General features: G+C 44.6%; 1 protein-coding gene and 1 non-coding gene across 7 annotated transcripts in view; both read left to right on the top strand.

The window, feature by feature from the left end:
• The window catches only part of Nap1l4 (nucleosome assembly protein 1 like 4), a 35,846-nt gene extending 9,898 nt beyond the window's left edge, over positions 1-25,948 (top strand). For 4 of the 6 annotated variants that reach the window (XM_031388984.1, XM_031388981.1, XM_031388982.1 and 1 more), the window contains 12 exons: positions 765-864; positions 3,546-3,687; positions 3,848-3,934; positions 5,969-6,100; positions 7,844-7,915; positions 10,084-10,223; positions 12,295-12,440; positions 15,077-15,099; positions 15,512-15,631; positions 18,006-18,035; positions 19,087-19,143; positions 24,904-25,948. In XM_031388984.1, the coding sequence (XP_031244844.1) occupies positions 785-864; positions 3,546-3,687; positions 3,848-3,934; positions 5,969-6,100; positions 7,844-7,915; positions 10,084-10,223; positions 12,295-12,440; positions 15,077-15,099; positions 15,512-15,631; positions 18,006-18,035; positions 19,087-19,143; positions 24,904-24,942 (1,068 nt within the window). In that variant the 5' untranslated portion in view covers positions 765-784 and the 3' untranslated portion in view covers positions 24,943-25,948. Of the gene's footprint in view, positions 1-764; positions 865-3,545; positions 3,688-3,847; positions 3,935-5,968; positions 6,101-7,843; positions 7,916-10,083; positions 10,224-12,294; positions 12,441-15,076; positions 15,100-15,511; positions 15,632-18,005; positions 18,036-19,086; positions 19,144-20,647; positions 20,684-24,903 lie in introns of all 6 variants that reach the window. The other 2 variants (XM_031388983.1, XM_031388980.1) reach the window with 1 other exon arrangement.
• Positions 8,551-8,677, top strand: LOC116104328. Its single transcript, XR_004123834.1, has one exon. It is a non-coding gene; the product is annotated as a small nucleolar RNA SNORA54 (small nucleolar RNA).
• Positions 25,949-27,199: the final 1,251 nt, after the last annotated feature.

The following is a 27,199-nucleotide window of genomic DNA, read 5'->3' as shown; positions in this document are numbered from 1 at the left end:
AAAGAAAAGAAAATTAGGAGCAAAGATAAGTAAACATGTGTTGGGGATTTATACATTTGTTTATTTTAAAGCAAGTGTGGTCTGAGGTGCTACAGTTTCTTCTTATCTGGACCCAACACAAGCCTATTTTTTAATAACAGAATAGTAGCTTAAAAGCATTAGGGGATGTGTACTACTTTTTTGTTTGTTTGTTTTCTAAGATAGCTCTGTAGGTCTGTATGTATCCCTGACTGTCCTGGAACTCATTATGTAGTCTAGACTGCCCCCAGAATTCAGATTGCCTGCCTCTCCTTCCTGAGTGCTTGGATTAGCAGCTTATGCCACTATACCCAGCTGGAAATGTATTTCTTTTTTGTTGTTTGTTTGTTTGTTTTTCAAGTCAGGGTTTCTCTGTATAGTTCTGACTGTCCTGGAACTCACTCTGTAAACCAGGCTGGCCTCGAACTCAGAAATCCACCTGCCTCTGCCTCCCAAGTGCTGGGATTAAAGGTGTGTGCCACCACTGCCTGGCTGGGAATATAATATATTTCTAACAGACATTTGTGGTAATAAGTATTGAGCCTCAGGGCTTCATATGCTAGGCAAGTAGTGTACTATTGAGTTACAGTCCATCACTCTTGTGGTTTTTTATTTTGAGATAAGGTCTTGGTATGACATTTCCTTACTAGGTGTTTTGAGTAGCTTGGTTTGACAAGCTTGAGATCTAGGTTGGTGTTTGGGTTCTTGGCTGCTAAATAACTCTTCTCATTTCCAACCTCTCATAGAAAAACTCACAGACCAGGTGATGCAGAACCCACAAGTGCTGGCAGCTTTGCAAGAACGTCTTGACAATGTCTCTCATACTCCTTCTAGTTACATAGAAACGTAAGTACATACCCAGTCAAGCAACAGAACAAACATCTTTTTGCCTTAGAGTAGGAGTAATTGTGGTTTTCATAATTCAGGAGCAGCTCATCTTGTCTGCTTTATAGTGCACAGTGCCACCATGTGGCTGGTAGAGGACTCAGCTAATAGGCTAGAGTGCTATCTGGCCAGCTGTAGGACACCTGTACCTTTTACCCTTGTCGGGAGGCCTGTGTCCTGACTCTGTTGTATGGTAGAAATGAGAGGCATTGCTTCTCAGGGCCTTCCTGTCTGCCTTCTGGAAGAAATAAGCCACCTCAGGTTCCATGTCCAGTTGGTGAAGGCTTAGCTGTTACAATAGGAGGAGACACTGTACATTTCCTTGTGTCCATTTAGAGGCCTTTTTCTGGGTTTACTCTACTCAGTGGGTGCAGTTTGTTTTTATCCTGTTTAGCATTCCTTGTTTGTTTGTTTATTGGTGGGGTAGGTGGTAGGATGTAGTGAGGGAGTTGAGAATGGTGTCTGGTTTTCTGGTTTTGCTCCCTGGGACAAAGGCACAGGGTGATGATAGCTTGTGAGAACACAGCCTCACATATCTGTTGGGCCACACTGGCTGCCTTTGTGGACCTGTATTCAAATTTGCTATGAACACATTTTCACCTGGTGGCATTACTTTTTGGGTTTTAGTTTAAACAATTTTATAGGTTAAATTCCTTTTTTTTTTCCTTTCATATTCAAGACAGGGCTTCCCTATGTAGCCCTGGCTATCCTGGAAGTTGTTTTGTAGACCAGAACTCAAGAGATCTACCTGCCTCTGCCACCTGCATGCTGGGACTAAAGGCATGTGCCACCACTGTTCTGCATGGTTTTTGTTTTGTTTGGGTGTTTGTTGTTTTTGTTGTTTCTTTGATTGTAGGAGTGCTCATACAAACAGAGAGAAACTCTGGAGCCGAGGCAAAGAACCTCTAAAGAACCTGTGCTCTTAGCTGGTGTGATTAGGAGAGAGAATTCTATGAGAGTGTCTATAGACTTCATGTGTCTGTTCAGTTCTAGCATTGGGGCCCACATGCCTGAGTCCTTGTCAGCCAGCCTGTGTCTGGTCCTTGTGTGGGAATTTTGATTTTGCTCTTTATTATTTCATCCTGTTGTGCGCATGTAGAGGTCAGAAGACAGTTTAAAGGACTTGGTTTTCTTGGCCTACCTTGTGATTCTCACGGACCTAACTGCTCAGGTCATTAGGCTTGGTAGCAAGTACCCTTAAGTGCTACTGAACCATGTCTTTGGTGGGCTTTTAAATTATGAGTGCATATGTGTGTGTATACATACTTGAGTGCAGATGCACACAGAAGCTAGAGGCATCTGATTTCCCTAGAGCTAGAGTTTTTTTTTTTTTTTTTGAGACAGGGTTTTTCTATATAGCTCTGGCTGTCCTGGAACTTACTCTGTAGATCAGGCTGGCCTCGAACTCAGAAATCCACCTGCCTCTGCCTCCCAAGTGCTGGGATTAAAGGCATGTACCACCATGGCCCGGCGAGTTTTAGGTAACTCTAAGCCACTCAACATGAGTTCTAGGAACTGAACTCAGATCTTTGACTGTAAGAGTGTCAAGTACTGTTGAGCCATCTCTCCAGCTCCAGTCTCTGGTTTTTTGAAAGATAAAGTCTTTTTTCTTTCTTTTTTTTTTTTTTTAAGATTTATTTATTTATGTATATGAGTACACTGTAGCAGTGCAGATGGTTGTGAGCCATCATGTGATTGCTGGGAATTGAACTTAGGACCTCGGCTTGCTCTGTCTCCTCTCTTTGGCCCAAAGATTAATTTATTGTTATATGTAAGTACACTGTAGCTGTTTTCAGACACACCAGAAGAGGGCACTAGATCATTTAGATGGTTGTCAGCCACTATGTGGTTGCTGGGATTTGAACTCAGGAGTGTCAGAAGAGCAGTTAGTGCTCTTAACCGCTGAGCCACCTTTCCAGCCCGAAAGATAAAATCTTGTGTAGTGGCCTAGTCTGAGCTTGAATTTACATATGTAGCCAAGACAAGCCTTGAACATCTGACCTTTCTACATTCACTTCTCAAGTGTTAAGATTATAGATGCATAACAACATGCCCAGATCCCCACTTCGTTTTTCGTGTATGTGTGTCTGTGGTGTTTGTTGGTGTATGTGCCTGTTTGTGATGAGAATTAGACCAAAGGCTATCTGTACATTAGGCTAGTGTTCTACACTTTCCTCCTTGGTCTCTGTGTAGCCCAGAATAGCATTCAACTTCTGCAACTCTTAATTGTTGTAGCCTCCCACACGGTGGGATTGCAGGAGTGCTCTTTGGTCTGTTTTTCATCACCAGTTTGGTTGGGACAAGAGAGCAGTTTAAAAAACTGATACCCCGTTTCTGATTTTGATATATTATGGGATTGATTCTTTTGGGGGGTGGGGTGGGGGTATGGTCTTTCTGTATATCCCTGGCTGTCCTAGAACTTGTTAAGTTAGGTAGATGGAGCTGGGCTTGTGCTCACGGAGAATCCACCTGCCTCTGCTGGAATTAGAGGCTTGCACCACCTTGTCCAGCAAGCAGTCCATTCTTTTCTTTTGGCTTGTTTGCAAGTAGGGTTTTAACAACTTTCTAGTCAGGCTGCTTATTGTATATGTATATGTAGTTGTTAGCTGGCACCAGGTATTTTATTGCTTGTTCTCTTGTAGTTTACCCAAAGCTGTCAAAAGAAGAATTAATGCTTTGAAGCAGCTCCAGGTGAGGTGTGCACACATAGAAGCTAAGTTCTACGAGGAAGTTCATGACCTGGAGAGGAAATATGCGGCCTTGTACCAGCCTCTATTTGACAAGGTGCGTGCTATTAATGTGCTTGCCTCGTGCAGTAACTCCTGTGGAGTGAAACACAGTACCACCTAGGGAATTTGTGACTATCTTTCCAGAGGCCTGTGTAAACAGATTTTGAGTTTGCAGAGAGCCTAATGTGCTGATGGACTCTTGGCTTTTTATATAGAGAAGAGAATTCATCACTGGTGACGTGGAACCCACAGATGCAGAGTCAGCATGGCACAGTGAGAATGAGGAGGATGACAAGTTGGCTGTAAGTTTCTGTTGTGCTGTGTTGTTCAATCCTAGTTATTTTTGTGGTATTGGGAGATGAACTCAAGGGCTCATTCTGCTTCATGGTTTCTGTCTGCAAAGCTTTGTCGAATGGGACTACAGTAGTTCCTTCTCTCCAGTGGGTGCATGGGTTTGTGGTGACACTATGGCATCTGAGGCAGTATGCTCAGTTATCATGACAAGTGAATTATGACACCTCAGTGGTCTGTGTAGCATAGGATTGAAATACAGATCAGGCAGGCAATAATTGATTGTAGTGTAAGAGGCATGGTAGAACACGAATTTTACCCCAGCATTAGAAAGACAGGCAGTGATGGTACATGCCTTTAATCTCAGCACTTGGGAGGCAGAGGCAGGCGGATTTCTGAGTTCAAGGCCAGTCTGGTCTACATAGTGAGTTCCAAGACAGCTAGGGCTATACAGAGAAACCCTGTCTTGAAAAACCAAAAAGAAAGAAAGAAAGAAAGAAAGAAAGGCAGGCAGGCAGATTTCTTGAGTTCCAGGCCAGTGTGGTCTACATAGTGAAACCCTATCTCTAGAACAAAGCTAACCAGTGAGAGTCCAAGGCTAGAGGAGGTGGGGGTTACAGTGGGTGGAGCTGCACATCTTCCTCCTCAGGGAAGGAAGACACATGTAGAGAGGGACCATCTGGAGCCTCTGGCTGGTCATCTTCACTCTGTCTTTAGACCATCAGGTAACTGAATGAGCAGCACTGTGACATCCTATCCATTTTCTTGGACAGTCTCTCCTCCACAAACCATGGAAAGTTCCAGCATGGTACAAGGTTAATTTTAACTTTTATCCTGGTGGTTTGTTTGCTTTTTTTAAAAAAGGTACTAGGGATGTAACCCAGAAGCACACAAGCAAAAGGCAAGTTTTCTACCACTGAGTTATACCAAAGCCCCTGTCTGCCTAATTTTGTGTTTAGATATCAGATATCTTTGGTTCAGAGGAAGTATCTTTTTGGAAATATGTTTAATTTTTATGGTTAGATGTAATGCCCCCCCCCTTTTTTTTGAGACAGGGTCTCATTATGTAACTTGGCTGACATGGAACTTGCTATGTAGACTAGGCTGGTCTTAAACTCACATAGATGGCATATGCCACCACACCCAGCCAGTATTCCGCTTTTAGACATTGGCAGAACTTGGTTGAAGCTGTTTAGTTTGTTTCTAATGATCCAAGAAAAGCCCATTTTGATGATTTAGAGATCTCTGCATGTTGTTCTGACGTAACAGGCTATCATGATGAGCATTCAGAATTCATTTGCTTCAGCTTCCTTTAACCTACCTTCTTCCTGAGGCTATGTTACAAGTCTCCCCTCCATGGTACTTCATGGCCTATCTGATCACAGTGCTGGTGTTTGTTCAGTACATCTGCCCTCTTTTGTTCAGTACATCTGCCCTCATGCTCTCTTTCCTGGGAGCTACATACCCAAGTTGCTGAACAGTTTGCAGATTACAGTGCTGCTGCAGCAAACAGGTTTTCTTGGGGTTTGTGTGTTTGTTTTGTTTGTTTGTGAGACAGCCTTGGTTGGCTGGCCTGGAACTTGGTATATAGACAAAGCTGCCCTCAAATTTATAGCAGTCTTTATGCCTCTGCCTCTCAAGTGCTGGAATAACAGGTGTCAACTACCATACCTGGTCTGATTTGGGGTTTTCTTCACATTCATGGTAATGGATGGGTAATTGATGTGACTCCATATATGTGTCTGCTAGAAGCTGTTACAGTTTTCATTTTGTATGCTAATAGGAAGTTCACCAAGCCAAACTGAATAGTCTTTCACAAGTCTGGTGGCAGTTCAACACCTGCTCTATAGGTGTTCCCTCAATAGGACATTCATTGTGAGATTACACTTGAACAGAGTTCCATGAATGCGTTTTCCAATACCATGGTTTGGAAACACAGGAGGAAAAGGAAATTGTGTAATGGCTCCTAAAATAATGTCTGACAGTAAGTCCTTGAACTGTTAAGTTTTGATTTCCAAGACTTTTTTTTTAAATCTGTTTTATAGGGAGATATGAAGAATAAAGTAGTCATAGCTGAGAAAGAAGCAGCAGCAGTGGAAGAGCTGAACCCCAAAGGCATCCCTGAGTTCTGGTTCACCATCTTCAGAAATGTGGACATGCTTAGTGAGCTGGTGCAGGTGAGGGGCTTCTGCCTGGTGAGCAGGTGGGTTGGAGGAGCCTGGGGTGATGTGCAACTCTTGTATGTTAAGGACTTGGCTGCTGGTGGTGGCACACTGCTTACCTGGATGCTGTTGGAGGTCCTTTAAGATGAATGCAAAGTCTCCTTTTGGGGGCTGGCACTTGGGCAGGAGCCCTGGTCCCTAGAGAGAGACCTTTGTTGGAGGAGGCCAAATTTTCTTTGGCAGTACTTGGCAAGGCTTATAATTCTGCCAGTTCTGCCCGCACCAGAGCTTGAGAGGCCTCTCTCCCATACCTCCTATAGAGCTCAGAACTGCACGCCAAGACCTTGTTCACAAGGTTCTCTTCCTGTGAGCACAGGGAATCTGGGGAGAAGTGTTTCAGAATCTCCTCACATGATCTGTGTGTGCCCCAGGTGGCTCACAGTCTTTGGCTTTATGGGATCGGAAGTATGCATAAAGAAAGGGGGGGGGGTATGAGTCATGTTGATGAGGACAGTTGTGTTTTCTTCTGTGGTCCTGGGTGTTGTTGTCCATACTGCTAGGTGGGAATAAACCAAGTAAAACTCAGTTGTAATGAGGTAGAGTTTCCAATGTAGTATTTAGGTACTAGGTTGCCTAGCTCTTGGTGTCACTCTGTTGTATGTGTGGTGTGGCCAGCTTTCTGGCAGGTCTGGTAAACATGAGAGATGGGGGCATAGGGCTTGTTGGTAACACAGCTTTGCTTTTGGAGAGAGTGTTGGTACTTTAATGGGAGTGTATGTGCATGTATTTATTTTCACACCTCCATATTGATTCTCATCTGATGTTCAGACATCCCATTTGGTGTGGCAATAGATGCATGATAGGCTGCTACGATGGCCATTGAGACCAGGTATGTAGCGGCAGGCATATTGGTGTAGAGCTCCATGCGCCTTTATTGATGTCAGAGATGTGACTGCTTTTGGTGTGGCCTGTTATGAGAACTATCTTTTGATTTTTTTTTTTCCCCCTCTGTTAAACACCTAATAGGTATGGTTTGTTTTTATTCTGTGATGTTAAAAAAAAAAAAAACCTCAAAATTGGACGTGGCCTTTAGTAGGCTTAGTTCTTAGAGGTTTGGAACTTTAAATCCTGGAACTCAATGCCAACCTCAGGGTGAATGAATTAACATTCTAACCTGTAAGTAGTATGTCATTTTGAGAGTCCAAGTCTTCATTCCTTTTGCTTTTTCTCATGTAGGCTCTTTACTGTGTAAGTTTAAGCAATAGTCATTGTAAATCATAGAGCAAAGGGAGCTGTTGGCTCCTATATGTTAGGCTTTGACATACTCTGTGTTCTTATAGAAATGGCACGTGCAGATTTGGGATATTAATTGTTCCTGGTTAATACTGTTCAGGTAGACGAGCAACTAATTTAGCCATCTCTCCTGATAGCCTTTTACTTTGTCGTTTTAGCTGTTGGGAACCAGAAGTCTTGGTTGGTGGCACTGTGCCAACTATAGGGTCAAATGGTGGCAGGAGACCATGGGACTTCCCTGCAGCCAGCATTGATGACTCTCTAGAGACAGGTGACAGCTGATTCTTGGTATGTTGCTGCTGCCACCAGAGATACATAGTGAACAGATTTGCATTGCTTTCCAGAAGTTACTACAGGACAAAGACAGGATGCTAATAGAGACAAGACCCCAGCATCTTGGACACATGCAGCTGTGACTGCCATGAGGTGTGGACTATTGTTCAGGGTTCTCTCTTTCTTTGTTAGGAATATGATGAACCGATCTTGAAACACCTGCAGGATATTAAAGTGAAGTTTTCAGACCCTGGACAGCCTATGGTGAGTAGTGACCAAGCTCCTTACTGATTGACTAAGGTGCAAAAGATCTGATTTTTTTTTTCACTCAAAGTTGGGCAGCCCTGAGGATGCCTGCTCATTCAACTTCTCTTGCTGCTACAATTGGTAATGGGTATATTTGGCCAGTAACATGGACCATATCATGTACCAAGGCTGAGCAGCCAGCTGGATACAGGCTAAGTTGACCTTGCCTTGACTGCTGGGCTGTGGTTATCACCTGGTCAACCTCTGCTTTAGTTGCTGGATTTTCTTGTTTGGTGGAGATTGACATTCCATTCTTTTCCTAGATGTCACATGGGAAGTAGCAGGATGTGGTGTCATGAGCTCAATCCCAGTAGGGAAGTGGATTACTTGAGTATAGGAGTCAGGTTCAGCCTGAATCACAGCACAGTGAGATCTCTTCTTAAAAGAATGGGAAGAACATACACAAACATAAGCAACACTGGTTCAGAAATCCAGATACTAAGAAAAGTAACTTCCCTAAAATAACCAACATAGATGTAACTAAAACTACCCCAAAACAGCTTCAAACATGGGACGTGGTCTGGCCTCTGGGAAGATGTGCTTAACTTAGGATATGCAGGGCTGGTGCTTGCTGAAACTCACCTTCTACTCAAGAGCACTGTTCGTAACCTGTCAGCCTTTCTGTGGCTGGTGGGTTCCATTCCAGTGCTACAGGATTTCCAGTGACACATGACTGACTGGCTGGCTAGTGGCTTTCAGTTTCAGGTCTTGGAGACACACACTGTTAAGAGGAGATAGGCAAGGGATTTTGAGGGAGGAAGCTAGAGGTTTTAGTCTTCTCATTTCTACCCCAGGCCCTGGTTAACAGGTAGAGATAGAACAGTGGGTGGTTTTTCTTTATCATCAGTCCTTGGGGTCAGCTGTATACATCCCATCCCTCTTTCCTTTATAAAAGTTAACATTTGGCTGTCAACTCTGAAGATTGGGCCTGCTGCCTCTCTTGATTCACGGGGCCACAGAAGCCCCTTCCCACCCATACTCTGGCTGTGCTACCTGACCTCTACCTTTCCTGAATAGGCAAATTTGAGATTCTCTGTGGTATTTTACTTTCAGTTCATCCAGACTCAATTGTGGTTTTGCTTTCATATGAATTATTGTTGTGAGATAGGGTCTTGTTGTGTAGCCTGAGCTAACCCAGAATATAGACTAAGCTGATTTCAAAGTTGTGGCCCTCTTGCCTCTGCTGCTCACGTTCTGGAATTACAGGTATTTGATACCTTGGCTGGTTGGTTTTTTTGTTTGTTTTTGAGATAGACTATTCGCATTATATCTCAGGCAGCTCTGACAGTCATGGCAATCTCCCCCTGCTTCAGCCTTCCAGGTGCTTAGAATATAAAGCACAAGTCTACCTACTCTCCGCTAGATCAGATTTTCCCCCCTTTCTTATTAGTAGCTTGTATGATTTCCGATGACTGATTCCATCCATTCTCAGCCATTCCTGTCTTCCTCTGCATGTTAGTTGGGGCTGTACCCCCTGCTGAGGCAAGGGTTACTGTGAGCATGATCAACTAGTTAGAGTGTGTTGAAGTTAGGCCCAGTTCTTCCTTCCAGTTCCATGCTCCCAGAAATAAGACTTAGACTCAAAATATATTTACAAATACTTTGGCCATATAGCTAGGCTCGTCTCTGACTAGATATAACTTAAAATATCCCATTCATTCCAGCTTGCATTCTGTCATGTGGCTGGTTACCTGTGCTCTGATACCATGCGTCCTTTTGGCCAATCTCCCTCCTGGCTCTATCCCAGAATCCTTTTTCTCCCAGATGTTCTACCTTTATTTCCTGTCTAAGCCATAGGCTTTTTAAGTGACAGGTGATGCATCCATATAATACACAAGATATTCGTTCTCTCTATCAGAGTGGACTGCCCCCCCCCCCAAAAAAAAAATCACAGAGCATTATTATGGAGGTCAGGCACATTTTATTTTTTGTTTGGGGTTTTTTTTTGGTTTTTTTGGTTTTTTTGAGACAGGGTTTCTCTGTGTAGCCCTGGCTGTCCTGGAACTCACTCTGTAGACCAGGCTGGCCTCGAACTCAAAGGAAGGGCTATATAATGTGTTGTGAGTTGGTTTTTTGAATTCTTTATGTAAATGTTAGGTAGTTCTTACTGTGGATTTTTGCTTCAGTCTTTTGTGCTAGAGTTTCACTTTGAACCCAACGACTATTTTACCAATCCTGTCCTGACGAAAACGTACAAGATGAAATCAGAGCCAGACAAGGCCGACCCGTTTTCTTTCGAAGGTCCTGAAATTGTGGACTGTGATGGGTAAGAGCATATCTTTCTGCAACAAAAGCAGTAATGGTTTTGAATTTTAAAATGAAGAGTCAAATGTAAGGGGACATGAGAGTTCAATGCCAGGCTAGGCTATAGAGCAAGAGCTGTGTAAAACAAAAGAAAGGTTCAAAAGGGGGAATGATGTAAAAAAGAGGGGGGCACAGAGAGATGACTGTGTAATCATAAGGATCAAACCCCAGCACTTACATAAAAAGCCATGTGTCTGTAACCCCAGCTTTCAGGTGCAGAGGACAGAAAGATTGCTGGGAATTGTGGGCTTCCAGCCTAGTCAAAAAAACAAGAGCCCTGGGTTCAGAAAGACCTGACACGAAGCTACCTGTTAGTCTCTTCTGCCTGGCATCTGGCCTGTGCATGCATGCAGAGGAGCACGGATGCGCGCACACAAGTGTGTACTTAGACCTATGCAGAAATATTTTTCTGTTTGTTTTTGAGACAGGGTTTCTCTGTCATAGAACTCCCTCTGTAGACCAGGCTGGCCTCAAACACAGAAATCCACGGGTCTCTGCCTCCCGAGTGCTGGGATTAAAGGTGTGTGCCATCACTACCCAACAAAACTTTTTTTAAAAAATATGTTTTAAGGTCTGGAAACATTTAAAAGCCCTTCAGAAATTGTCTACAGTAGCTTATAGTTGGGAAGCTGCAATGTGGACATGGCCAAAACTGGAAGGTATGTCGTGTCTTAAGGTTCAGATAAACTTGGAAGCCTGTTCTCAGTTTCTGTTTGAATGGGGCCAGGCTTTGAATTCTTTAGATAACCAGAAATTGAAGGGTTTTTGCTTTTTGTTTTTGTTTTTGTTTTTTTGTGACATTGGAGATTAAACCTAGGACATTTACATAGAAGACCAAGCGCTCTACCACTGGCTTGTGTTCTCAGCCCCAAGTTTTTTTAAGATTTATTTTTATTTAATGTGTATGAGTGTTGTGTCTGCTTGTGTATCTGTATCTGTACCACATGTGTGTGATCCCACAGAGGTTGAAAGAGTGCATCAGATGCTCTGAAACTGGAGTTGAGGATGGTTGTGCTGCCACTGTGTGGTTGCTGGGAAGCAAATACTGGTATTTGAGCCATTTCTCCAGCCCACCCTGAAGTGGATTTTTGGATTGAGACAAGGTATCATTAGGTAGCTCTGGCTTGCCTAAAAAAACTTGCTTGCTCTGTAGACTAGGCTGAACTTAAGATTCACCTGCCTCTGCCTCCAGAGTGCTGGGATTGAAGGCTTTGCCACCATTGTGTTCAGCAAAGCCCCAGACACTTAAGAGAAAAAGTACTTGTTGAATGGTCAAGTTCAATCCATGTCACAGTTCACTGACAGCTTTGGAATATGGCAGTGAATTTGCTACCTGACAAATGACAGTGTTGGTTTCTAGACCACTCAGTAGAGATACGACTTGAGTTGACTCCTGTGTTTGTGTCTCACTGTTTGGGAAACTGACTGTTGAAGTAAAACACTCACCAGAACCAGCTCAGTGTTGTTAATGTCACTAAATCATTTTGGGCTTCATTCAAGTCCCTACTTGATTCAAAGGCTTGGAGTATTCAGGGTTAGGTTAGGGGAGATCTTTTTCCAGGGCCAGTCTGTCATGTAGGAGAAGGCTTGGCTTTTCCATGTGTTTCTGAGCAGACATCATTCAGCTGCCACCAGAAGTGCGACAGTGGCCCCTGTTGTCCTGTTGATTTCTGAGTTGGGGTACATGAGTGATAACCCTAAGTGTGCTCGGGCATAACTGGTAGTGATTAGTTCTTGAGCACTCTGGATTTGACAGGGTCTTGCACAGAAGACATTTCAGAATCCTTATGAACTATTGTGCAAGAATGCTGTTGCCATTTCTGAGCTGTAAAGGCTTTTGAGCACTTGGTTATTCAAGGGTGACAGGACCAGGCTAGCTCTTGTAAGCTGCCATACAGATGGACTTTGGGGTTCTTTTCCCTGGTTTGCAGATGAGTGGTGTCAGATGTTCCATAGGACTCTGGCTTCCTTCCTGGACAGTACTGGGATTTCTCTTGGGGCAAGTGTCTATAACAGCTGCCTTGTCCCTCCAGGTGTACAATAGACTGGAAGAAAGGAAAAAATGTCACAGTCAAAACCATCAAGAAAAAGCAGAAGCACAAGGGCCGGGGCACCGTACGAACCATCACGAAGCAAGTGCCCAATGAGTCCTTCTTCAACTTCTTCAGCCCCCTGAAAGGTGGGCAGGGGGCAGCGCTGTGTGCTATGTAAAGTTGTTCTATTCCCTCATATTTGGTTAGCTCTTAGCAATTGTGTGTGCACCTCAGGAAAAGATGGCCACTCTTCTTGGCATGTGGAGGGGATCGGCCTGCTTCCTAGGCAGGAAGCAGGTACAGATTCTCTAGGACCCTTCCTGGCTCAAGCTAGTCACAGTTACAAACCTGAATCACCAGTCTACCTTCTTTTTCTTATAAATTCAGTTTTTCCCTAGTTTTATACAGTTTGACAGAGCACAGGGCTTTACTTGGAATTTCTATGTGATAAAGTTTTTAAAGGCTAGAAACAGAATTACAATGTTGAAGCTTTTTGCTAGTTTTCTGAGCTATATAATAAAGATGGGACCTTGAGCCTAGTAATAATGACTGCAGTCTACCTACTTGGGGACTCCTATCTTGGTCCCACAGTAATTCTGTGATTGGGAAGGTGTTTGGCCAAACCCTTTCTTAGTGTTAGAGAATGAGTATGAGGGCATTTTCTTGTCATTTTCCATGAAGGGACCATTATTGGACATAAATATTCATCCCTGGTGCCAAGGTTATCTAATAGAGTTGTTTGGGGGACCTTAGGCAGGTCCAGTCCTGGGTCTAGGCATTTGGCTTTGCTTTGTCCCAGAGCTTGCTGCTATTGTCCACCGTGTATGTATATCTCATGGGACATTTGGGTGGTAGTATTGTAATGGCCATTTTCTATGATTTAACTTTGAACCCACAAAATACAAAGTATGTTACGTTAGCAAATAAGAGTAAGCTTAGTGCTCAAGTTTCCTGTGTGAGAAAATTCCTTTAGAGCACACATTGACATACATGTTGAACCAGGCTGGCTATGTGGGGCCCAGGTGAAGGATCCTTGCCTTTAAGAGTCGGCTTCTCTTTGGGCATAGTGCACATGCCTTTAATCCTAGCATTTGGGAGGCAGAGACAGGTGAGTGTCTACATAGTGAGTTTCAGAACAGCTAGAGCTATGTAGTGACACCCTGTCTTAGGAAGTTTCTCAAAATTACTCTTTATTTTTTGAATTTTCAAGATAGGGTTTCTCTGAGTAGCCCTGGCTATCCTAGGACTTGTTCTGTAGACCAGGCTGTTTTGAGACTCACAGAGATCTGGCTGCCTCTGCCTCCTGAGTGCTGGGATTAAAGGCAAGTGCCACCATGCTCAGCTCCCTAAAAGCGTTCTAAAGCAACAGTGATAGTATAAGCAGATGTGATTTTACAGGTGATGTTTTATAGTGGCACAACTCTCAAATTAGCTTATCAGTTTCCAGCCTGCATTCTTTTTTGGGGGGGGGGTGGAGAGGGTGTTTCAAGACAGGCTTTCTCTGTGTAGCCCTGGCTGTCCTGGAACTCTGTAGACCAGGCTGGCCTTGAACTCAGAAATCTGCCTGCCTCTGCCTCCCAAGTGCTGGGATTAAAGGTGTGCACCACCACTGCCCAGCTTAAAGTATCAATGCTTTTTTTAAAAATATTTATTTATTTATTTATTTATTTATTATATGTGAGTACACTGTAGCTATCTTCAGACACCCCAGAAGAGGGCATCAGATCTCATTAAGGATGGTTGTGAGCCACCATGTGGTTGCTGGGATTTGAACTCAGGACCTTCGGAAGAGCAGTCAGCGCTCTTACCTGCTGAGCCATCTCTCCAGCCCTCCAGCCTGCATTTTAAATGAATATAAATGAATATAAAACTAGGAAGTTGAAGAGGAGAAAATAAAGAAGTGGCTACAATTTTAGGCAACATATAACAGTATCAAGTGATGGATTTTAGGAACAGGAAAGGAAGGTGATGCCCTGGGGCTGGGTTACAGATTTGAGGATGGAGACACTACTACATAGTGTAGTCCTCATTGACATTCATCCTACAGAATCGGCCTAGAAGGCATGTGCTGTGGTGCTTGTCACTGGAGAGACAGGGTCCAACCCTCAGACTGTTCCTTGCCTTCATGGTACTAGCCTCTTGTGGGTAGTGTTCATACACCCAATTCTGTGTTTTTGTACCAGTGAATGCTGTCAGGCTGTAACAACAAATGACATGATCCCTGTGAGAAATGCTGGCACCACAGTTAAACAGAGAACATTAGATCTACTCTAGCACATTGTTAGTCAAGGTCCAAATCATCTGTCAGGTAATGGTTGTTTGGTTTCATGGGGGTGTGGTAAGAAGCCCACATCTTCTGTTTGACCTGGTGAATATCAGCACTATTTTGATGGTCTTGCACGTAGACCCTCATGGATGTATCATCCTTGGGCGAAAGGCTGCAAGCCCAGCTGCAGAATCATCAGCAGAATGCACATTCTTCTCTTTCCCCCATAGCAGATAGACCTGTATCATTCAACATTGAATGGTATGCAGAGTGAGTCTCTGTGTGGTGCCAGTAGGGCAGCTGATTCACCTACCTCCTGCTCATCCTTCAAACTCAGCTTTGTTGATGCACTGCCTTATCTAACTGAAATAATAGTAACAGATGGAGCTTGTGAAATGTTCACAAGGCGCCTCGGTGGAGTCTGAGAAAACTGTCTGCCCACTGAGTTCCCTTCAGTGTGGATGTTAAAACATTGGTGTCATTGTAATATAAGTGTGTTTTCTTTTCTTCTTCTAGCCTCTGGAGATGGAGAATCTCTGGTAAGATGTATTGTTAAGAGCCCTGGTTTTCTGTCATGTATTTCTTGAATAAACATTTGCTCTTTCTGATCCACTCTTCCTCCTTTAGTTTCTGTAGTTAAAGTGAAGTCATAATACCTCGGGCCTTGGAAGAATGTTTTTCCATGCCTGCCCCTTAGTCCTCATAGAGACCCCAATCCCTACTCTGAAGCTTAGGACATGCAGCAGAGCTGCCACCCACCTGCTTTGTTGTTCTCATGGTATTTAGTAGTGTAATTTGAACATTAGCTTTAAGGTCATTTTAAGTGGCTTCGAATGTGGTGTTACCCAGCAGTGCAGATCATTCAGAAGTAAGGGTTGAGAGGAGGGAGGAAGGGTACTGAGCATGTCTTTACCCCACTGAAATGAGTTAACTGTTGGTCTTCCCTCTCAGGATGAAGATTCCGAGTTCACCTTAGCCTCTGACTTTGAAATTGGGCACTTTTTCCGTGAGCGCATCGTGCCACGGGCTGTCCTCTACTTCACTGGGGAGGCCATAGAGGATGATGACAATGTATGTGGGGCAGGGGGGTGGTCACCTGGGTGCTTAGACCTGTGGGTGCTCAGACACTCTCAACTATGACCTGGAAGGCCCAGAGTTGTGTACTCATTCATACCCACAGCCCTACAGCTCTCTTGTGCTTATGACAGTAGACTAAGGGGAGGAACCTAGAAGCTATAGTGAGAGGAGGGGATATCCAATGAGGCTGTCAGTCCTCAGTCACCTGGAAAGCCAGGGTGTGACTCGTTTAACCTTGCCTTCTTAAGACCCTGAGGGTCAAACTGTTCTGTGGAAAACCTGAGAACTTGAGCAAACTCCAGTATGAAGAACCCCTTCCTTAGGGCACAGGTTCTCATGGTGGCTAAGGCTTGGGTTGTCCTATGTTATCACAGTCTGTAGTGGTCAAGCTGTTAACCTTCATTTGAAGAGAAGAGATCATGAGTCTGTTGTAGCTTTAGCTAGGGAGTGAGGTGATCAGGTAGGTCCAATGGCCTGTCTCTGATGCTTGGAGAGCTGCCTCTCCTGATTGTTTTTGGTGGGTGTTAGCTTCAAAGTCTTGCTTGTTCCTTAGGCAGAGATAGTTGTGGATACTGCTTAGCATTGGTGGTTCCCACAGTGCAGAGGCATGGGTTTTAGGACAGTCTAGTTACACAGCAATTCTAAAGCAATATTCTCAAGATGGTGGCAGTAGGGCTAACTGTGTGCACCACTGATGTATGCTGCTATAACAACAGAACTGATGTTGAAGTCAGCCAGAGTCATTGGAAAGTTTGCCCCAGTTCAGTGGTCTTCAGACTGACACAGGGTCTGAAAGGCCTAAGCCAGCACGTGAGACTACATGTGCATATATGTGTGGATTTTCTTGTTCGGGCCAAAGAATGTATGATACTGTGAGCTTATGCTTTAAGGATAGCAGGTGAGGGTCTGTATAGTCCCTTCTGCCCCCATTACTGAGGAGCTGGCTGCAGCAGGCACTTAACCCACATCACTACTGGGCACCACAAGACCAGAGGGTTGTTTGGGGGGAAGCAGCTGGCCTGTCCTGCTGTGTACTGTGCACTTGTGGGAGGTGCATTTGGTGTAGCCCCTGTTGACCCCACCAGATAATTTTTTCTCAGGATAGGCTCCTGAGGAAAGAAACGTACTTGAATCTTAAGATAATGACACTGGGCTAGTTCAGATCTAACTTCCCTCTTGGGTTCATGCAGTACAACTGTCATTCTGGCATTCAGAAGCTTGAGATAGAATTGAGTGTTTGAGACTAGTTTGGGCTATATAGGGAAACAAACAAAAGGCCTGTCTTTTAGAAACCTGCTTAGTGGGGGAAAGACACTACTTTGTGGCTGGGTCCCTCCTTGCTGCTTTGTGGTGCCAGAAGGCCAGTGGGTTCGCTTTCATGTTGTCTCAAAGGAATATGTGAGTGGTCTTATAAATGGCACATCAGCTGCCTTCTCACATGCTAGGAGCCACTGGTACTAGAGTGACCAGCCTTTAGGAACCTGCTCATGTTTGGGACCTGAAATTATCTGACCAAAAACAAAAATGTGTTAGACAGAGAAATTGACACAAAGCCTTGGTTGTGGTTTAACATTAGTTTTGACTAAACACTAAGATTTTATAAATGTTTATAAAATAAATATATAAAAAAGAAACCTAATAAAGGCTGTCCCATCCTGCTTTCTGAGGTGTAAAATACCAAAAGTTTTGTATGTAATTAAACAGCTGAGTAACTTAGTTTAGCCTTGGTCTTAGTTGGGTATTTGTTGCTGTGATGAAATACCATCACTGAAAGCAACTTGGGGATGAAAGAATGTTTGGTCTTACCTGGATCATCCGTCTTCCAGGAAAGTAAGATTAGGAACCTAGAGGCATAAACTGATGCAGAGACCATAGAGGAATGCTGCTTACTAACTTGCTCAGCATGTCTTCTTGTAGCACTAAGGACCACCAGCCTAGAGGTGACACCCCATACAGTGAGCTGGGCCCTACCGCTTCAATCATTAGTCACGAAAATGTACAATCGGCTTGCCTATAGGCATGTATCATGGAGGCGTTTTCTCAGTTAAGAGTCCCTTTTCCCAAATGACTCCAGTTGCCCCTGTTTCAGTCCAAAGATAGAGAGGGAGCTATTCTAGCATGTTTAGCCCATGCATGAGTCACCAGCCCCTCCCCATCCTTTACTCTTGAGCAGCTTTCAGTCCTGGGAGACCCCTCATACACATAGTGCTCATCTGCTGGGCCTGCAACAACAGTATGTGCCTCACAGATACCTGGATGGAGCCATCGGCTTCATGCTACCTTTAGCCTAGCAGGGTGCTTATCAGCTTGGTATTGGGGCTATATTATGGCTCTAGAAATTTAAGTTTGTTTTCTGTTTCTCCTGCAGTTTGAAGAAGGTGAGGAGGGTGAAGAGGAGGTAAGGAAGAAGTCATATGCAGTGTTGTTACTCCAATCTTGTGTGGCTTTGCCTTGCCTGCTTGAAAAAGTCCAAGGGGCCTCGCTCACTTTTCGGTTGTAATTTTGAAACCATTTGGTTTTGGTGCCCATAGATTTTTGACCTTGTAATTGCTTATAAAGATGTATGAGGGCTGGAGAGATGGCTCAGCAGATAAGAGCTCTTCCAAAGGTCCTGAGTTCAATTCCCAGAAACCACCTGGTGGCTCACAACCATCTGTAATGTGATCTTGGCACCGTCTTCTGGCATTCAGGCAGAACACTGTACATAATAAATAAATCTTTAAAAAAAAAAAGATGTATATTAGAGCTGGAGAGATTGTTTAACAGTTAAGAGCACTGGCTGCTCTACCAGAGGTCCTGAGTTCAGTTCCTAGCAACTACAAGGTGACTCAACCATCTAGAATAGATCTGATGTCCTCTTCTGGTGTGTCTGAAGACAGTGACAGTATACGCATGTTAAATAAATAAATCTTTTTTTAAAAATGCATATTAGTAGCCATTTAATAAGAAATGTCTTTTTTTGGGGGGGGGGAAATGTTTCAGAATTATCTGAAAATGAAAAGATACAGAGAGTAATTGTTAGTGACTGTGGTCCTAGTGCAGGACTCTGCTGTGATTTGCTCGTGGAAAGGAGACACCATAGGAAGCCGAGCTTCTGGATCAGCCTATTAAACTAATTCTCCTTTTTTCTTTTTAAAGAAATAATTTTTTAAGATTATGCACATCTGTCTGGGTATGCATGCATGTGTGCTTATGTGCTTATTCCTGTGGAGTACAGAAGGTATCAGATAGAAATCCTGAAACAGAAGTTTGCAGTGGCTGTGAGCTGCCTGACATAGGTGCTAGGAACTGAATTCATTCTCTCTGTAAGGGCTGTTTGTGCTCTTTCAGCATTGAGTATTGTAGCCCTGGCTTCTTTTGTAAGAGTTAGCAAGTGTTGTGCGTTACTTTATTCAGGTGATGCCCTTCGGTCACACCCTCGTCATCACTCTTTTGTCTCTTTAATACAGGAATTGGAAGGTGATGAGGAGGGAGAAGATGAGGATGATGCTGATGTTAACCCCAAGGTTAGTTATTTGGGGACATCCTGAGCCTACCAGTATTGCACAGTGGCGCTTTTGAAGCTGTTCCCACTTTGAGGCAGTGATGCTAAGAATACACATGTCAGAAAATTCACAGTTGAGAAAAGGCACACCTCATGTGCCTGGAACATTAGGTGTCAGATCCAACCAGGTGCTATTCAGCTATCTATAGATTTGAACATGCATTGCTTCCAGCTAGAGGGATGTTGTGACAGGAAGCATTCATGTGCATCTGCAGAGCACCTGGTATGGATTGTGTGCAATAATAAAGAGAACATTAGATTGTGATCAGAATTTCTGCTAAAGAGATTGAGAAAAAGCATTGTATGTACATACACATAATGCATAGTGATTGATAGTAGGACTTGAAGACTGGCAAAAGAAAAGACAATCTGCACTACCAATTTTACCTGGAAGTTTGGGGTTTTCTCTGTGGTCACAGACTTCATTAGGGCACTGTGGCACCCAATGACAGGATGCCTTGAGCTGCTCTAGTGCAGCCATCCTTCCCTGTGTTTGACAGTGTGTGGGGTCTGTTGGAGTGCATCCCTGCCTGGTGTCCCTGTGCTTTGCGTCTGACTGGCTAGTGTCCATCTGTTGTCCTTGTTTTCCCTTCATGTAGTGTGTGGTAAAAGCTGTCAGTGCAGTAACTTGGTTTTGTGGCTGCTGGGCTGCTGGAAATGCATGCACACACTGGGAAGTTCCCTGAGGGAAAAATGGGAAAGCTGCTGCCACCCACAGGAATGCCACTCTCCTCTAAAGGGTCACTCTTGGGTCATGGAGACTACCTGGTGAGCCTCTGGGTGTTGGCTGTTGATGCTCTATGAGCAGTGGATGGACACATGGTCACAGTACAGTTGGCAGGGACCAGGGCAGCTTGTCACCTGCATATTCCAACTTGGTGCACCTTGGCCTCTGTGCTGTGCTTGTCTCACTTAGCCTCCATTGCATCCCCTTTCCTCCCATTTCTTTTTCCTGTTGTTTTCCCTTTGTCACTGTTGCAGAGCCTTCTGTCTCCTCTCTTGTCCCTGTTTTTGAAGAGAGCCTTTCATCCAGGTTATCATGTGATTAGTAGAAAACCCCACAGACACTTGGCCTTTTGTATTGTCTAGGGGTAGAAAAAAGCTTCAGAAGTAGCGTAGGCAATGGGGGTACAGTGAAGAGCTGTTGTTGCAGGCAGTTCAAAGGGGTGATCCTTCTGTCCTTAGGTCAAGGTGTGATTGTTCTGTGGCTTCATGTGCACCCTCCAAAGTGGAGGGTAACTGGAATTGTCACTAAAAAACTGCCCAGTGTTGTCTGGAAGTTGTTTATTGTAAGAGGGAATAAAGTTTGACCTCGGGAAGACATGCAGCTCTGATGTGCTGAAGCTGCTCCTGCCCCTACTGGAAGCCCTTGTATCATGAGAATGTGGCTGTTGCCTCCTGTATAATTTTGTGCACTTCATTTTCTTTCATGCTGACAGTTCCTTTCAATTTTTTTCCCCATTTAGGTGTAATTTTTGTGTTAATCATTCATGCGTTTCTAGGTAAGGTGGAATCTGTTCATACCTAACTTCCAAATTGCTGTCTGTAATTGATTTGTTGAATTATTTTGACTTCTGGGACATAGAAAGGTGTGATCCATTACATTGTATAGGAGCTAGGGCTGCCTCTGGGCCTTGTGAGTGGTACTTGTACTGGCTCCACAGTTAATGCATTTGTAAAACCAGCAGAGCAGTGAGGCTCAGCTCCTACTTTCAGGGCCTATGTTTTTTCGATAACTGGGCAATGAGCTGTACTGTGGGGAGCATTGTCACTGGTAACAGAGCAAGAGGCTCTGGGGGTCAACAGCTGAAAGGATGGCCATAGGGGCCACCCTGAACAAAAAGCCCTGATAGAAAAGTATCTGTTGTCTACACTACACCAGGCTTACACTATGTGACTGTAGTCGCTCTGGATTTGTCTAGGTGTCTACCAGGCATTGGGCAGACAAACAATCAGGTCAAGTGGCCTGGTGTCCCTGCCAACATGGCCACTATAAAGTCCCATTTTAAGATTTGTTTGGAGAACGACAGAGCCAGTTGTGGATGCAATGTGGGGCACCTGTTTTTCCTGTTTAGTTTGGAAAGCACACTCACCTATGAGTTAATAGCAGTGAGGGGAGGCCCTTGCCAGTGACAAGGTCTTCCCTGTGGGGTGCTCACAAATTTTGCACATATCTAATGCAGTAAGAAAAGGAAGAAAGACCAGGCAGAGTGGGAGGCACCACAAGGATCCCGTGTGTAGGCCCCTGCCTTTTTTTATTTATAGACAACAGTTTATAAGGAATTGTCCAGAGTGACAGGAGTCTGACAGAGCCTTGGCCTGTTGTCTTTGATGGGTTCACTCTAGCAGTTAGGTGCAGTTGACTGTCAGTGTTTTAATATCCCTCTTTATCAAGGCCATAGTAGTAGACCATGGTGGGTGTCTACCTGCCAGTAGCTTTGGTGTGGACCTTGCTCTCTATTGCAGCTGACATAGTGGAGTATAAGCAGCCTCAGCTCCACCTTCCTCAGGCCCACTATGCTCTTGATAACTCTACCTTATATAGTCCAGTGGTGATCAAGATTTTGACCAACTTATACATTTTAGGTGCTAGTGTTGAGGGGCCAGTTTGTCATTAAGATTTGTGATGTAGCAGATGCTACAGTTCAGCTGCAGTTTAGTTTCTGACTTCACAGGCCAAAGCCAGTAAGTGTCCCATTTGCAAAACCCCCTTCAAGGAGTTGTTATTCCAGCAGGAGTGTACATAGGTGGACACTACTGCCTACTGCCTGGCAAGGGTGGGGTCTGGAGCTGTGGGTTCCTTGCATAAACCCACTGCTTCACTGTTCTTGCCTTTCCAACAGCCTCTTCTGCCACCTTAATAAAGATTATGCTCCTTGGCAGCTTCCTTACCTAAACTGCTATGGCCTATGTTTTGGATTTTCACATCCTCTTTAATTGAAGACAAAAAAGTTTTACATTCCTATGGTCAAAATGCCACTTCATTTAAGTAATAGGATAAAGTTCAGGATGCCTATGTTCTGAGGCAGTGGTAGGGAGGCATCTACCTGCAATGCCTTTGTTTTTCTATGCTGAGGGAGACCCCAGTTGCACCCTAGCCCCTAGATCTCCCACTCCTTCCCTTGTGTGCATTGCTTGCCTTCCTCTCTCCTATCCCTGCTGTACTTGCTTGGGACACCCTGCCTCTGATGCTCTCTCTAGGCGAGTGGGTTAGTGACCTTGGCCACTGTATTGACTACCTCTCGATCTAGCTTTGGCTGTCTTCTGACAGCTCTTGCTTGATTGGCATCTGTATTGTGCTTCTCTAGAGAAACAACTGATAGATTGAATCCATTATAAATGGGATTTACTAGAGTGGTTTATAGTCTGTGATTCAACTATTCTAGAAATGGCTGTCTCCCAATGGAAAGTTCAAACATCTGATCCTCATTTGGTCCACAAAGTTGGGTATCTGAGCTGGTTTTGTGTATATGTCCCCTTCCCAAAGAAATAGTCTCTAATGCCAGTGAAGCAATGGACTTGCCAGACAGTGAGGGCAAGCAGATAAAGAGCAGAAACTTTCTTCTTCCATGTCTTTTACATAAACTACCACTAGGAGGTGTGGCCTAGATTTAAGGTAGGTCTTTCCACCTCAAATAATCCAATCAAAAAAAGTCCCCCAGGGAAGTGCCCAGCAGCTTGGGTTTGAGTTAATTCCACATACAGTGAAGTTGACTGCTGAGAATAGCACAGCATCTCTGGGCTTGGGTTCCTTGTTGACTTACAAGGCCCCTGAGACACAGGTAGGGGTGGGATCCATAACCTGGAGGGCCCAGTATATCCCTGTGTTCTTCTCCGGCTGAAGAGATGGCTCAGTGATGAAGAGCACTAGTTGTTCTTGCAGAGGTCCTGGGTTCACCTCCCAACATCCACACAATAGCTTACAACCATCTGTAATTCCAGTTATAGGGGATCTGATACCTATCCCTCACACACATAACACACATATAAATAAATTTTTTAATTGGAAAAAGGAGAATTCTAAAGGTTCTCTCTTGTGTGCCTCAACACTGTATTTTTGCCCCGAAATGTGTGATGCCTCAAGGTGGACTCTGGGCTCATCTTATACCATAGACACTAATGGTCTTAACGTACATGTTCATAGTTTATAAAATACAGGTTTTTCTTAGACCACACCCTTCCCACCCCCATAGCTGTAGTCAAATTTTATTTTATTTTATTTTAAACAGCCCTGGCTGCCCTGGCTGTATTGGAACTTGCTTTGTAGAGAGGGTGGACTCAAAACACTTAGAGCTCTAACTGTCTCCACTTCCTTAGTTCTGGGATAAAAAGTGTGTGCCACCACACCACACAGAATAGCTTTTTAATAAATTTATTGGGGCTGGAAAGATAGGCTTAAGCATAAGAGCACAGGCTGCTCTTCCAAAGTTCTAAGTTCTTGGCACCCATGTGGCAGCTTACATACAACTCTCTGTATAACTAGTTCCAAGCAGTCTGACCTCTGATGACACTAGGAGCATATATACATGTAGGTATATACATATACATATACATATATATATATATACACACATACATACATATAGGTGCGCGTGCATACATGTAGGCAAAACACACATTTTAATCTTAACATTTGAGATGCAGAAAAGGCAGATCTCTTGAGTTCAAGGCCACCCTGGTTTACAAAGTTTCAGAACAGCCAAGACTACATAAGTGAGACCCTGTTTCAAAGCAAAAAAGTTATTTTTTCCCCCAGTACTTGAGAGACCAGTGCAAGCAGATCTTTGTGAGTTCAAGGTCAGCCAGGGGTTCATACATAGTCCTTCTCTAAAAATAATAGATTTTTTATGTGGTGCTGAGGATTGAGCCCAGGGCCTTGGGCACACCTGACAAGTGCTACACTGCTGGCCTGCATCATTGGCCTTTGTTACTTGGAGACATGATCTCACTGTGTGGGTCAGACTGGCCTGGAACATGCATTTCTCTGCCTCTGCCTGGAATTACAGGTTAGGCCACCATGATTTTTAGTTGTAGCTCCCAATGGATTCTGGGAAACAGATGAGTTGAGTACATGTCTTAGCTCTGAGGCAGCAGTAAGGTCCTTGTCTGTCCTCAGGCTTTTATTGTCCTCCATACAAAGCTCCCAAATCTTGAATGTGTTTTAAAGACACCAGGTTTGTGTGTTAGGTTAGATTGAAGTCACCTTGTTATTCAGACAGGTGTGATGTGGACTTGTGCTCTGAGACTGATAGACATGGCTCTTTATAGGAGCTGGACTCTGGCTCTTTGCTCCTGCACTATGAACCGCTGGAGTTGAATCTATTTGGGTATTAGTGGAAAGAACCAGCCTGCTTGGAAGCACTGCCTTCCCTGCATGAATGCCTGGGACAGGGCTGCCCGAGAAAGAGGTAGTTGCTGGCACAGGCAGGTGTGATCTCTAGCAGCAACAAAGACTCTGATGTGGCTAGTTCCTTGTTGTGGCCCCAGCAAGTCTCTGCTTAGCACTTCCTGACTTAGACTTTACATTAGAACAGGAAAGCAAACACCTGGGACTCTTCTCTGGGGAGCTGACCTGTTTCTATGTCAGCTCTTAAGTCCATTTGTGGGAGCCATCTTTTTGGTAAGAAGGAATGAGCTCATTGGATCTTGGTTCTTATGGGATGGGAAGGCTTGATGACTGATACTTATTTTATTATCTTCAAATCCTGTATTCTCCTTGCAGAAAGAACCCATCCAACCAGCGGAGTGCAAGCAACAGTGAGAAGCAGTGACCCTGTGGGGCCGCCTCGTGGACGGCTGTCAGGACCGCAGGCAGGGGCCTCAGTCCCTGCCAAAGCAGAATTTTGTTGACAGTGCTGTGACATCTAACCATTTCCAAGTGCATGATTCCTCTCCCCCTTCCCTTCTTACTTTGCTAAACTTGTACAGTGGAGACTGCTACAGTTCAGAATAGGAGATTTAGTTGTAGCACCTGCAGCTTTGGTGCCTGAAGATCACTTGGGGTGGGCCAAGGTTGTGCCTGGGATTGACAGAGCCTGGTGATTGTGTGCACTCGGCCCTCTCCTACTGACAAGGCCCTATGATTTCCAGCCGCTGAACTGCGTGGGAAGCTGCTCCAGCTGCTGTGCCCTAGTCATCGCCCAAGCACTGTAGAGGAAGCTGTGCTCGCCTTAGAGCATTTTTTTTCTTGCGTTTTGGTTTTAGGGGTGGGTGGGTTGTGGCACACACCTCTGAGGCCAGAGCTGTCTGGTTCACCCTCGTACTTATTTATTCACTTGTGCGTGGGGAGCTTTGAACTTCACTGTCATCCTCCCACTTACGAGACCACATTGCTGACTTGATCAGGAGGATGTGACACCAAGTGGAGGGAGGCCCATGGAGGAAGCCCTGCTGCTTCCTGCCACCAGCTGTGCTATGCCATGCACACCACACGTTGTTGCCGCTGGAAGTTGGCAGGCTGTAGCCAGCAGGCAGAAATCCTCCCTCAGTAGGGATCTCTGGCCTGTAGGGTGCAGCTTCAGCTTGTACTGTGCACACCAGGGCCACACCTGGGTTTGGTGACCAGTTGGTGGTTGGTGTGTGTATGGGGGGGTGTTTCCAAGAATATGGTTGTGTCTCTGGTAGCCAGGACAGCCATGTCCACAGTGACCAGCCATGTAGAGTGTGCTCAGCCTTACCCAATAACACATTTGTAACTGAATACGGTGTTTTCAATTTGTACAGAATAGTTAGAATATTCTATTAAAGTTGTGAAACACAAACTGAGATTGGTTTTGTTTGTTTGGTTTTTATTTTTTTGGTTTTTGACAGCCCATTTGCCCCTTCTGACTGCTCACAGTTGGTCACACCCTGCTGGACTGAGGTCTTGAGTGGCTGGACCAAAGATTCCACTCTGCAGACTTAACACTTGGTTGATGAGGCTGTGAAAGCGAGCTGTTTGACTGTGGAACCAGCCTGGGACTCTTTGCTACTATAAGAAAGGCCTTAGCAAATGATCATGGGGAGCTTGAGAGATGGCTCAGCAGTTTACAGCACTGGCTTCTCTTCCAGAGAAACAGTTTAGTTCACAAACCCACATGATGGCTAACAACCTTCTAGGTTAACTTCTAGGGGATCCAACACTCTCTTCTGGCCCCTGTGGGTACTGCATACATGTGGTGCACAAATCTATGTGCTGGAACACACCCATACAATAATAAATTAGGAAAACACCTCTGGATCTGGGACTGTGCCTTGTAGATCAAGATATAGGAGAGATAACATTAAAGAGGAAAAAAAAAAACCAACAGCACCTACAAAAAGATCATAAGGGATTATAATGCTTTTAAGTTTGGTGGGGGTAGGGATGGCTCCAAGATGATGTTGCTATGTACACTCCTGCTCTAGCCTCCCAAATGCTGGGAAGTCAGGTTGGTGGCCATTTCTGTCTGAGCTTAGTGGGAGAAGACCTCATCCTTGGAATGCCTGCTTTGCAGGCTCAAAGTTAGCTACAAAAGTGGCCACCTTTCCCTGCAAGCCCAGTGTCCATGGCCTGCCTGCCTGGCTGCCCTATTCCTTGCCTCATAAGAGCTACATAGGACAAGGCTGTAGGAGAAGTCAGGTTTGAAGGTGTTTGAACAATAGTGTACCCTTCCTTCATCCTGTGTCCTTCCCTAGGGAGTTCTGCCTCATCTGTTAATGGGTGCCCTGCCTGCTGCTCCTATTCCCAGCCCAGTGTAATGTGAATCACTGAGCAGTGGCCACTTACAGAGTCCATCTGAGCCAATTAGATTCATTTATAAATGTGTATTTCACACACCATTAGACAGGTAACTGCACAAAATGATGTGCTTGGATAATTTTCAGGCACATTAGCCTGACAACCCAGCCAGTGTCACAGCTACATAAAAGGGTCACTTGCTGAGCTGGCCTTGCCTCTGGCTCCTAGTTTACCACTTCTGGGCAATAGAATCAGCAAGGGCCACCAGCTGTGTGTTCGGTGTTTCACACCAGGGCACCTGCACTCAAGTGAGGCGAGT

The sequence above is a fragment of the Mastomys coucha genome, unplaced genomic scaffold (genome assembly GCF_008632895.1).
Source record: "Mastomys coucha isolate ucsf_1 unplaced genomic scaffold, UCSF_Mcou_1 pScaffold21, whole genome shotgun sequence".
In the NCBI taxonomy this organism is placed as follows: Eukaryota; Metazoa; Chordata; class Mammalia; order Rodentia; family Muridae; genus Mastomys; species Mastomys coucha.
The sequence above is the reverse complement of the archived record's forward strand: the minus strand, read 5'-3'. Positions and strand labels throughout refer to the sequence as shown.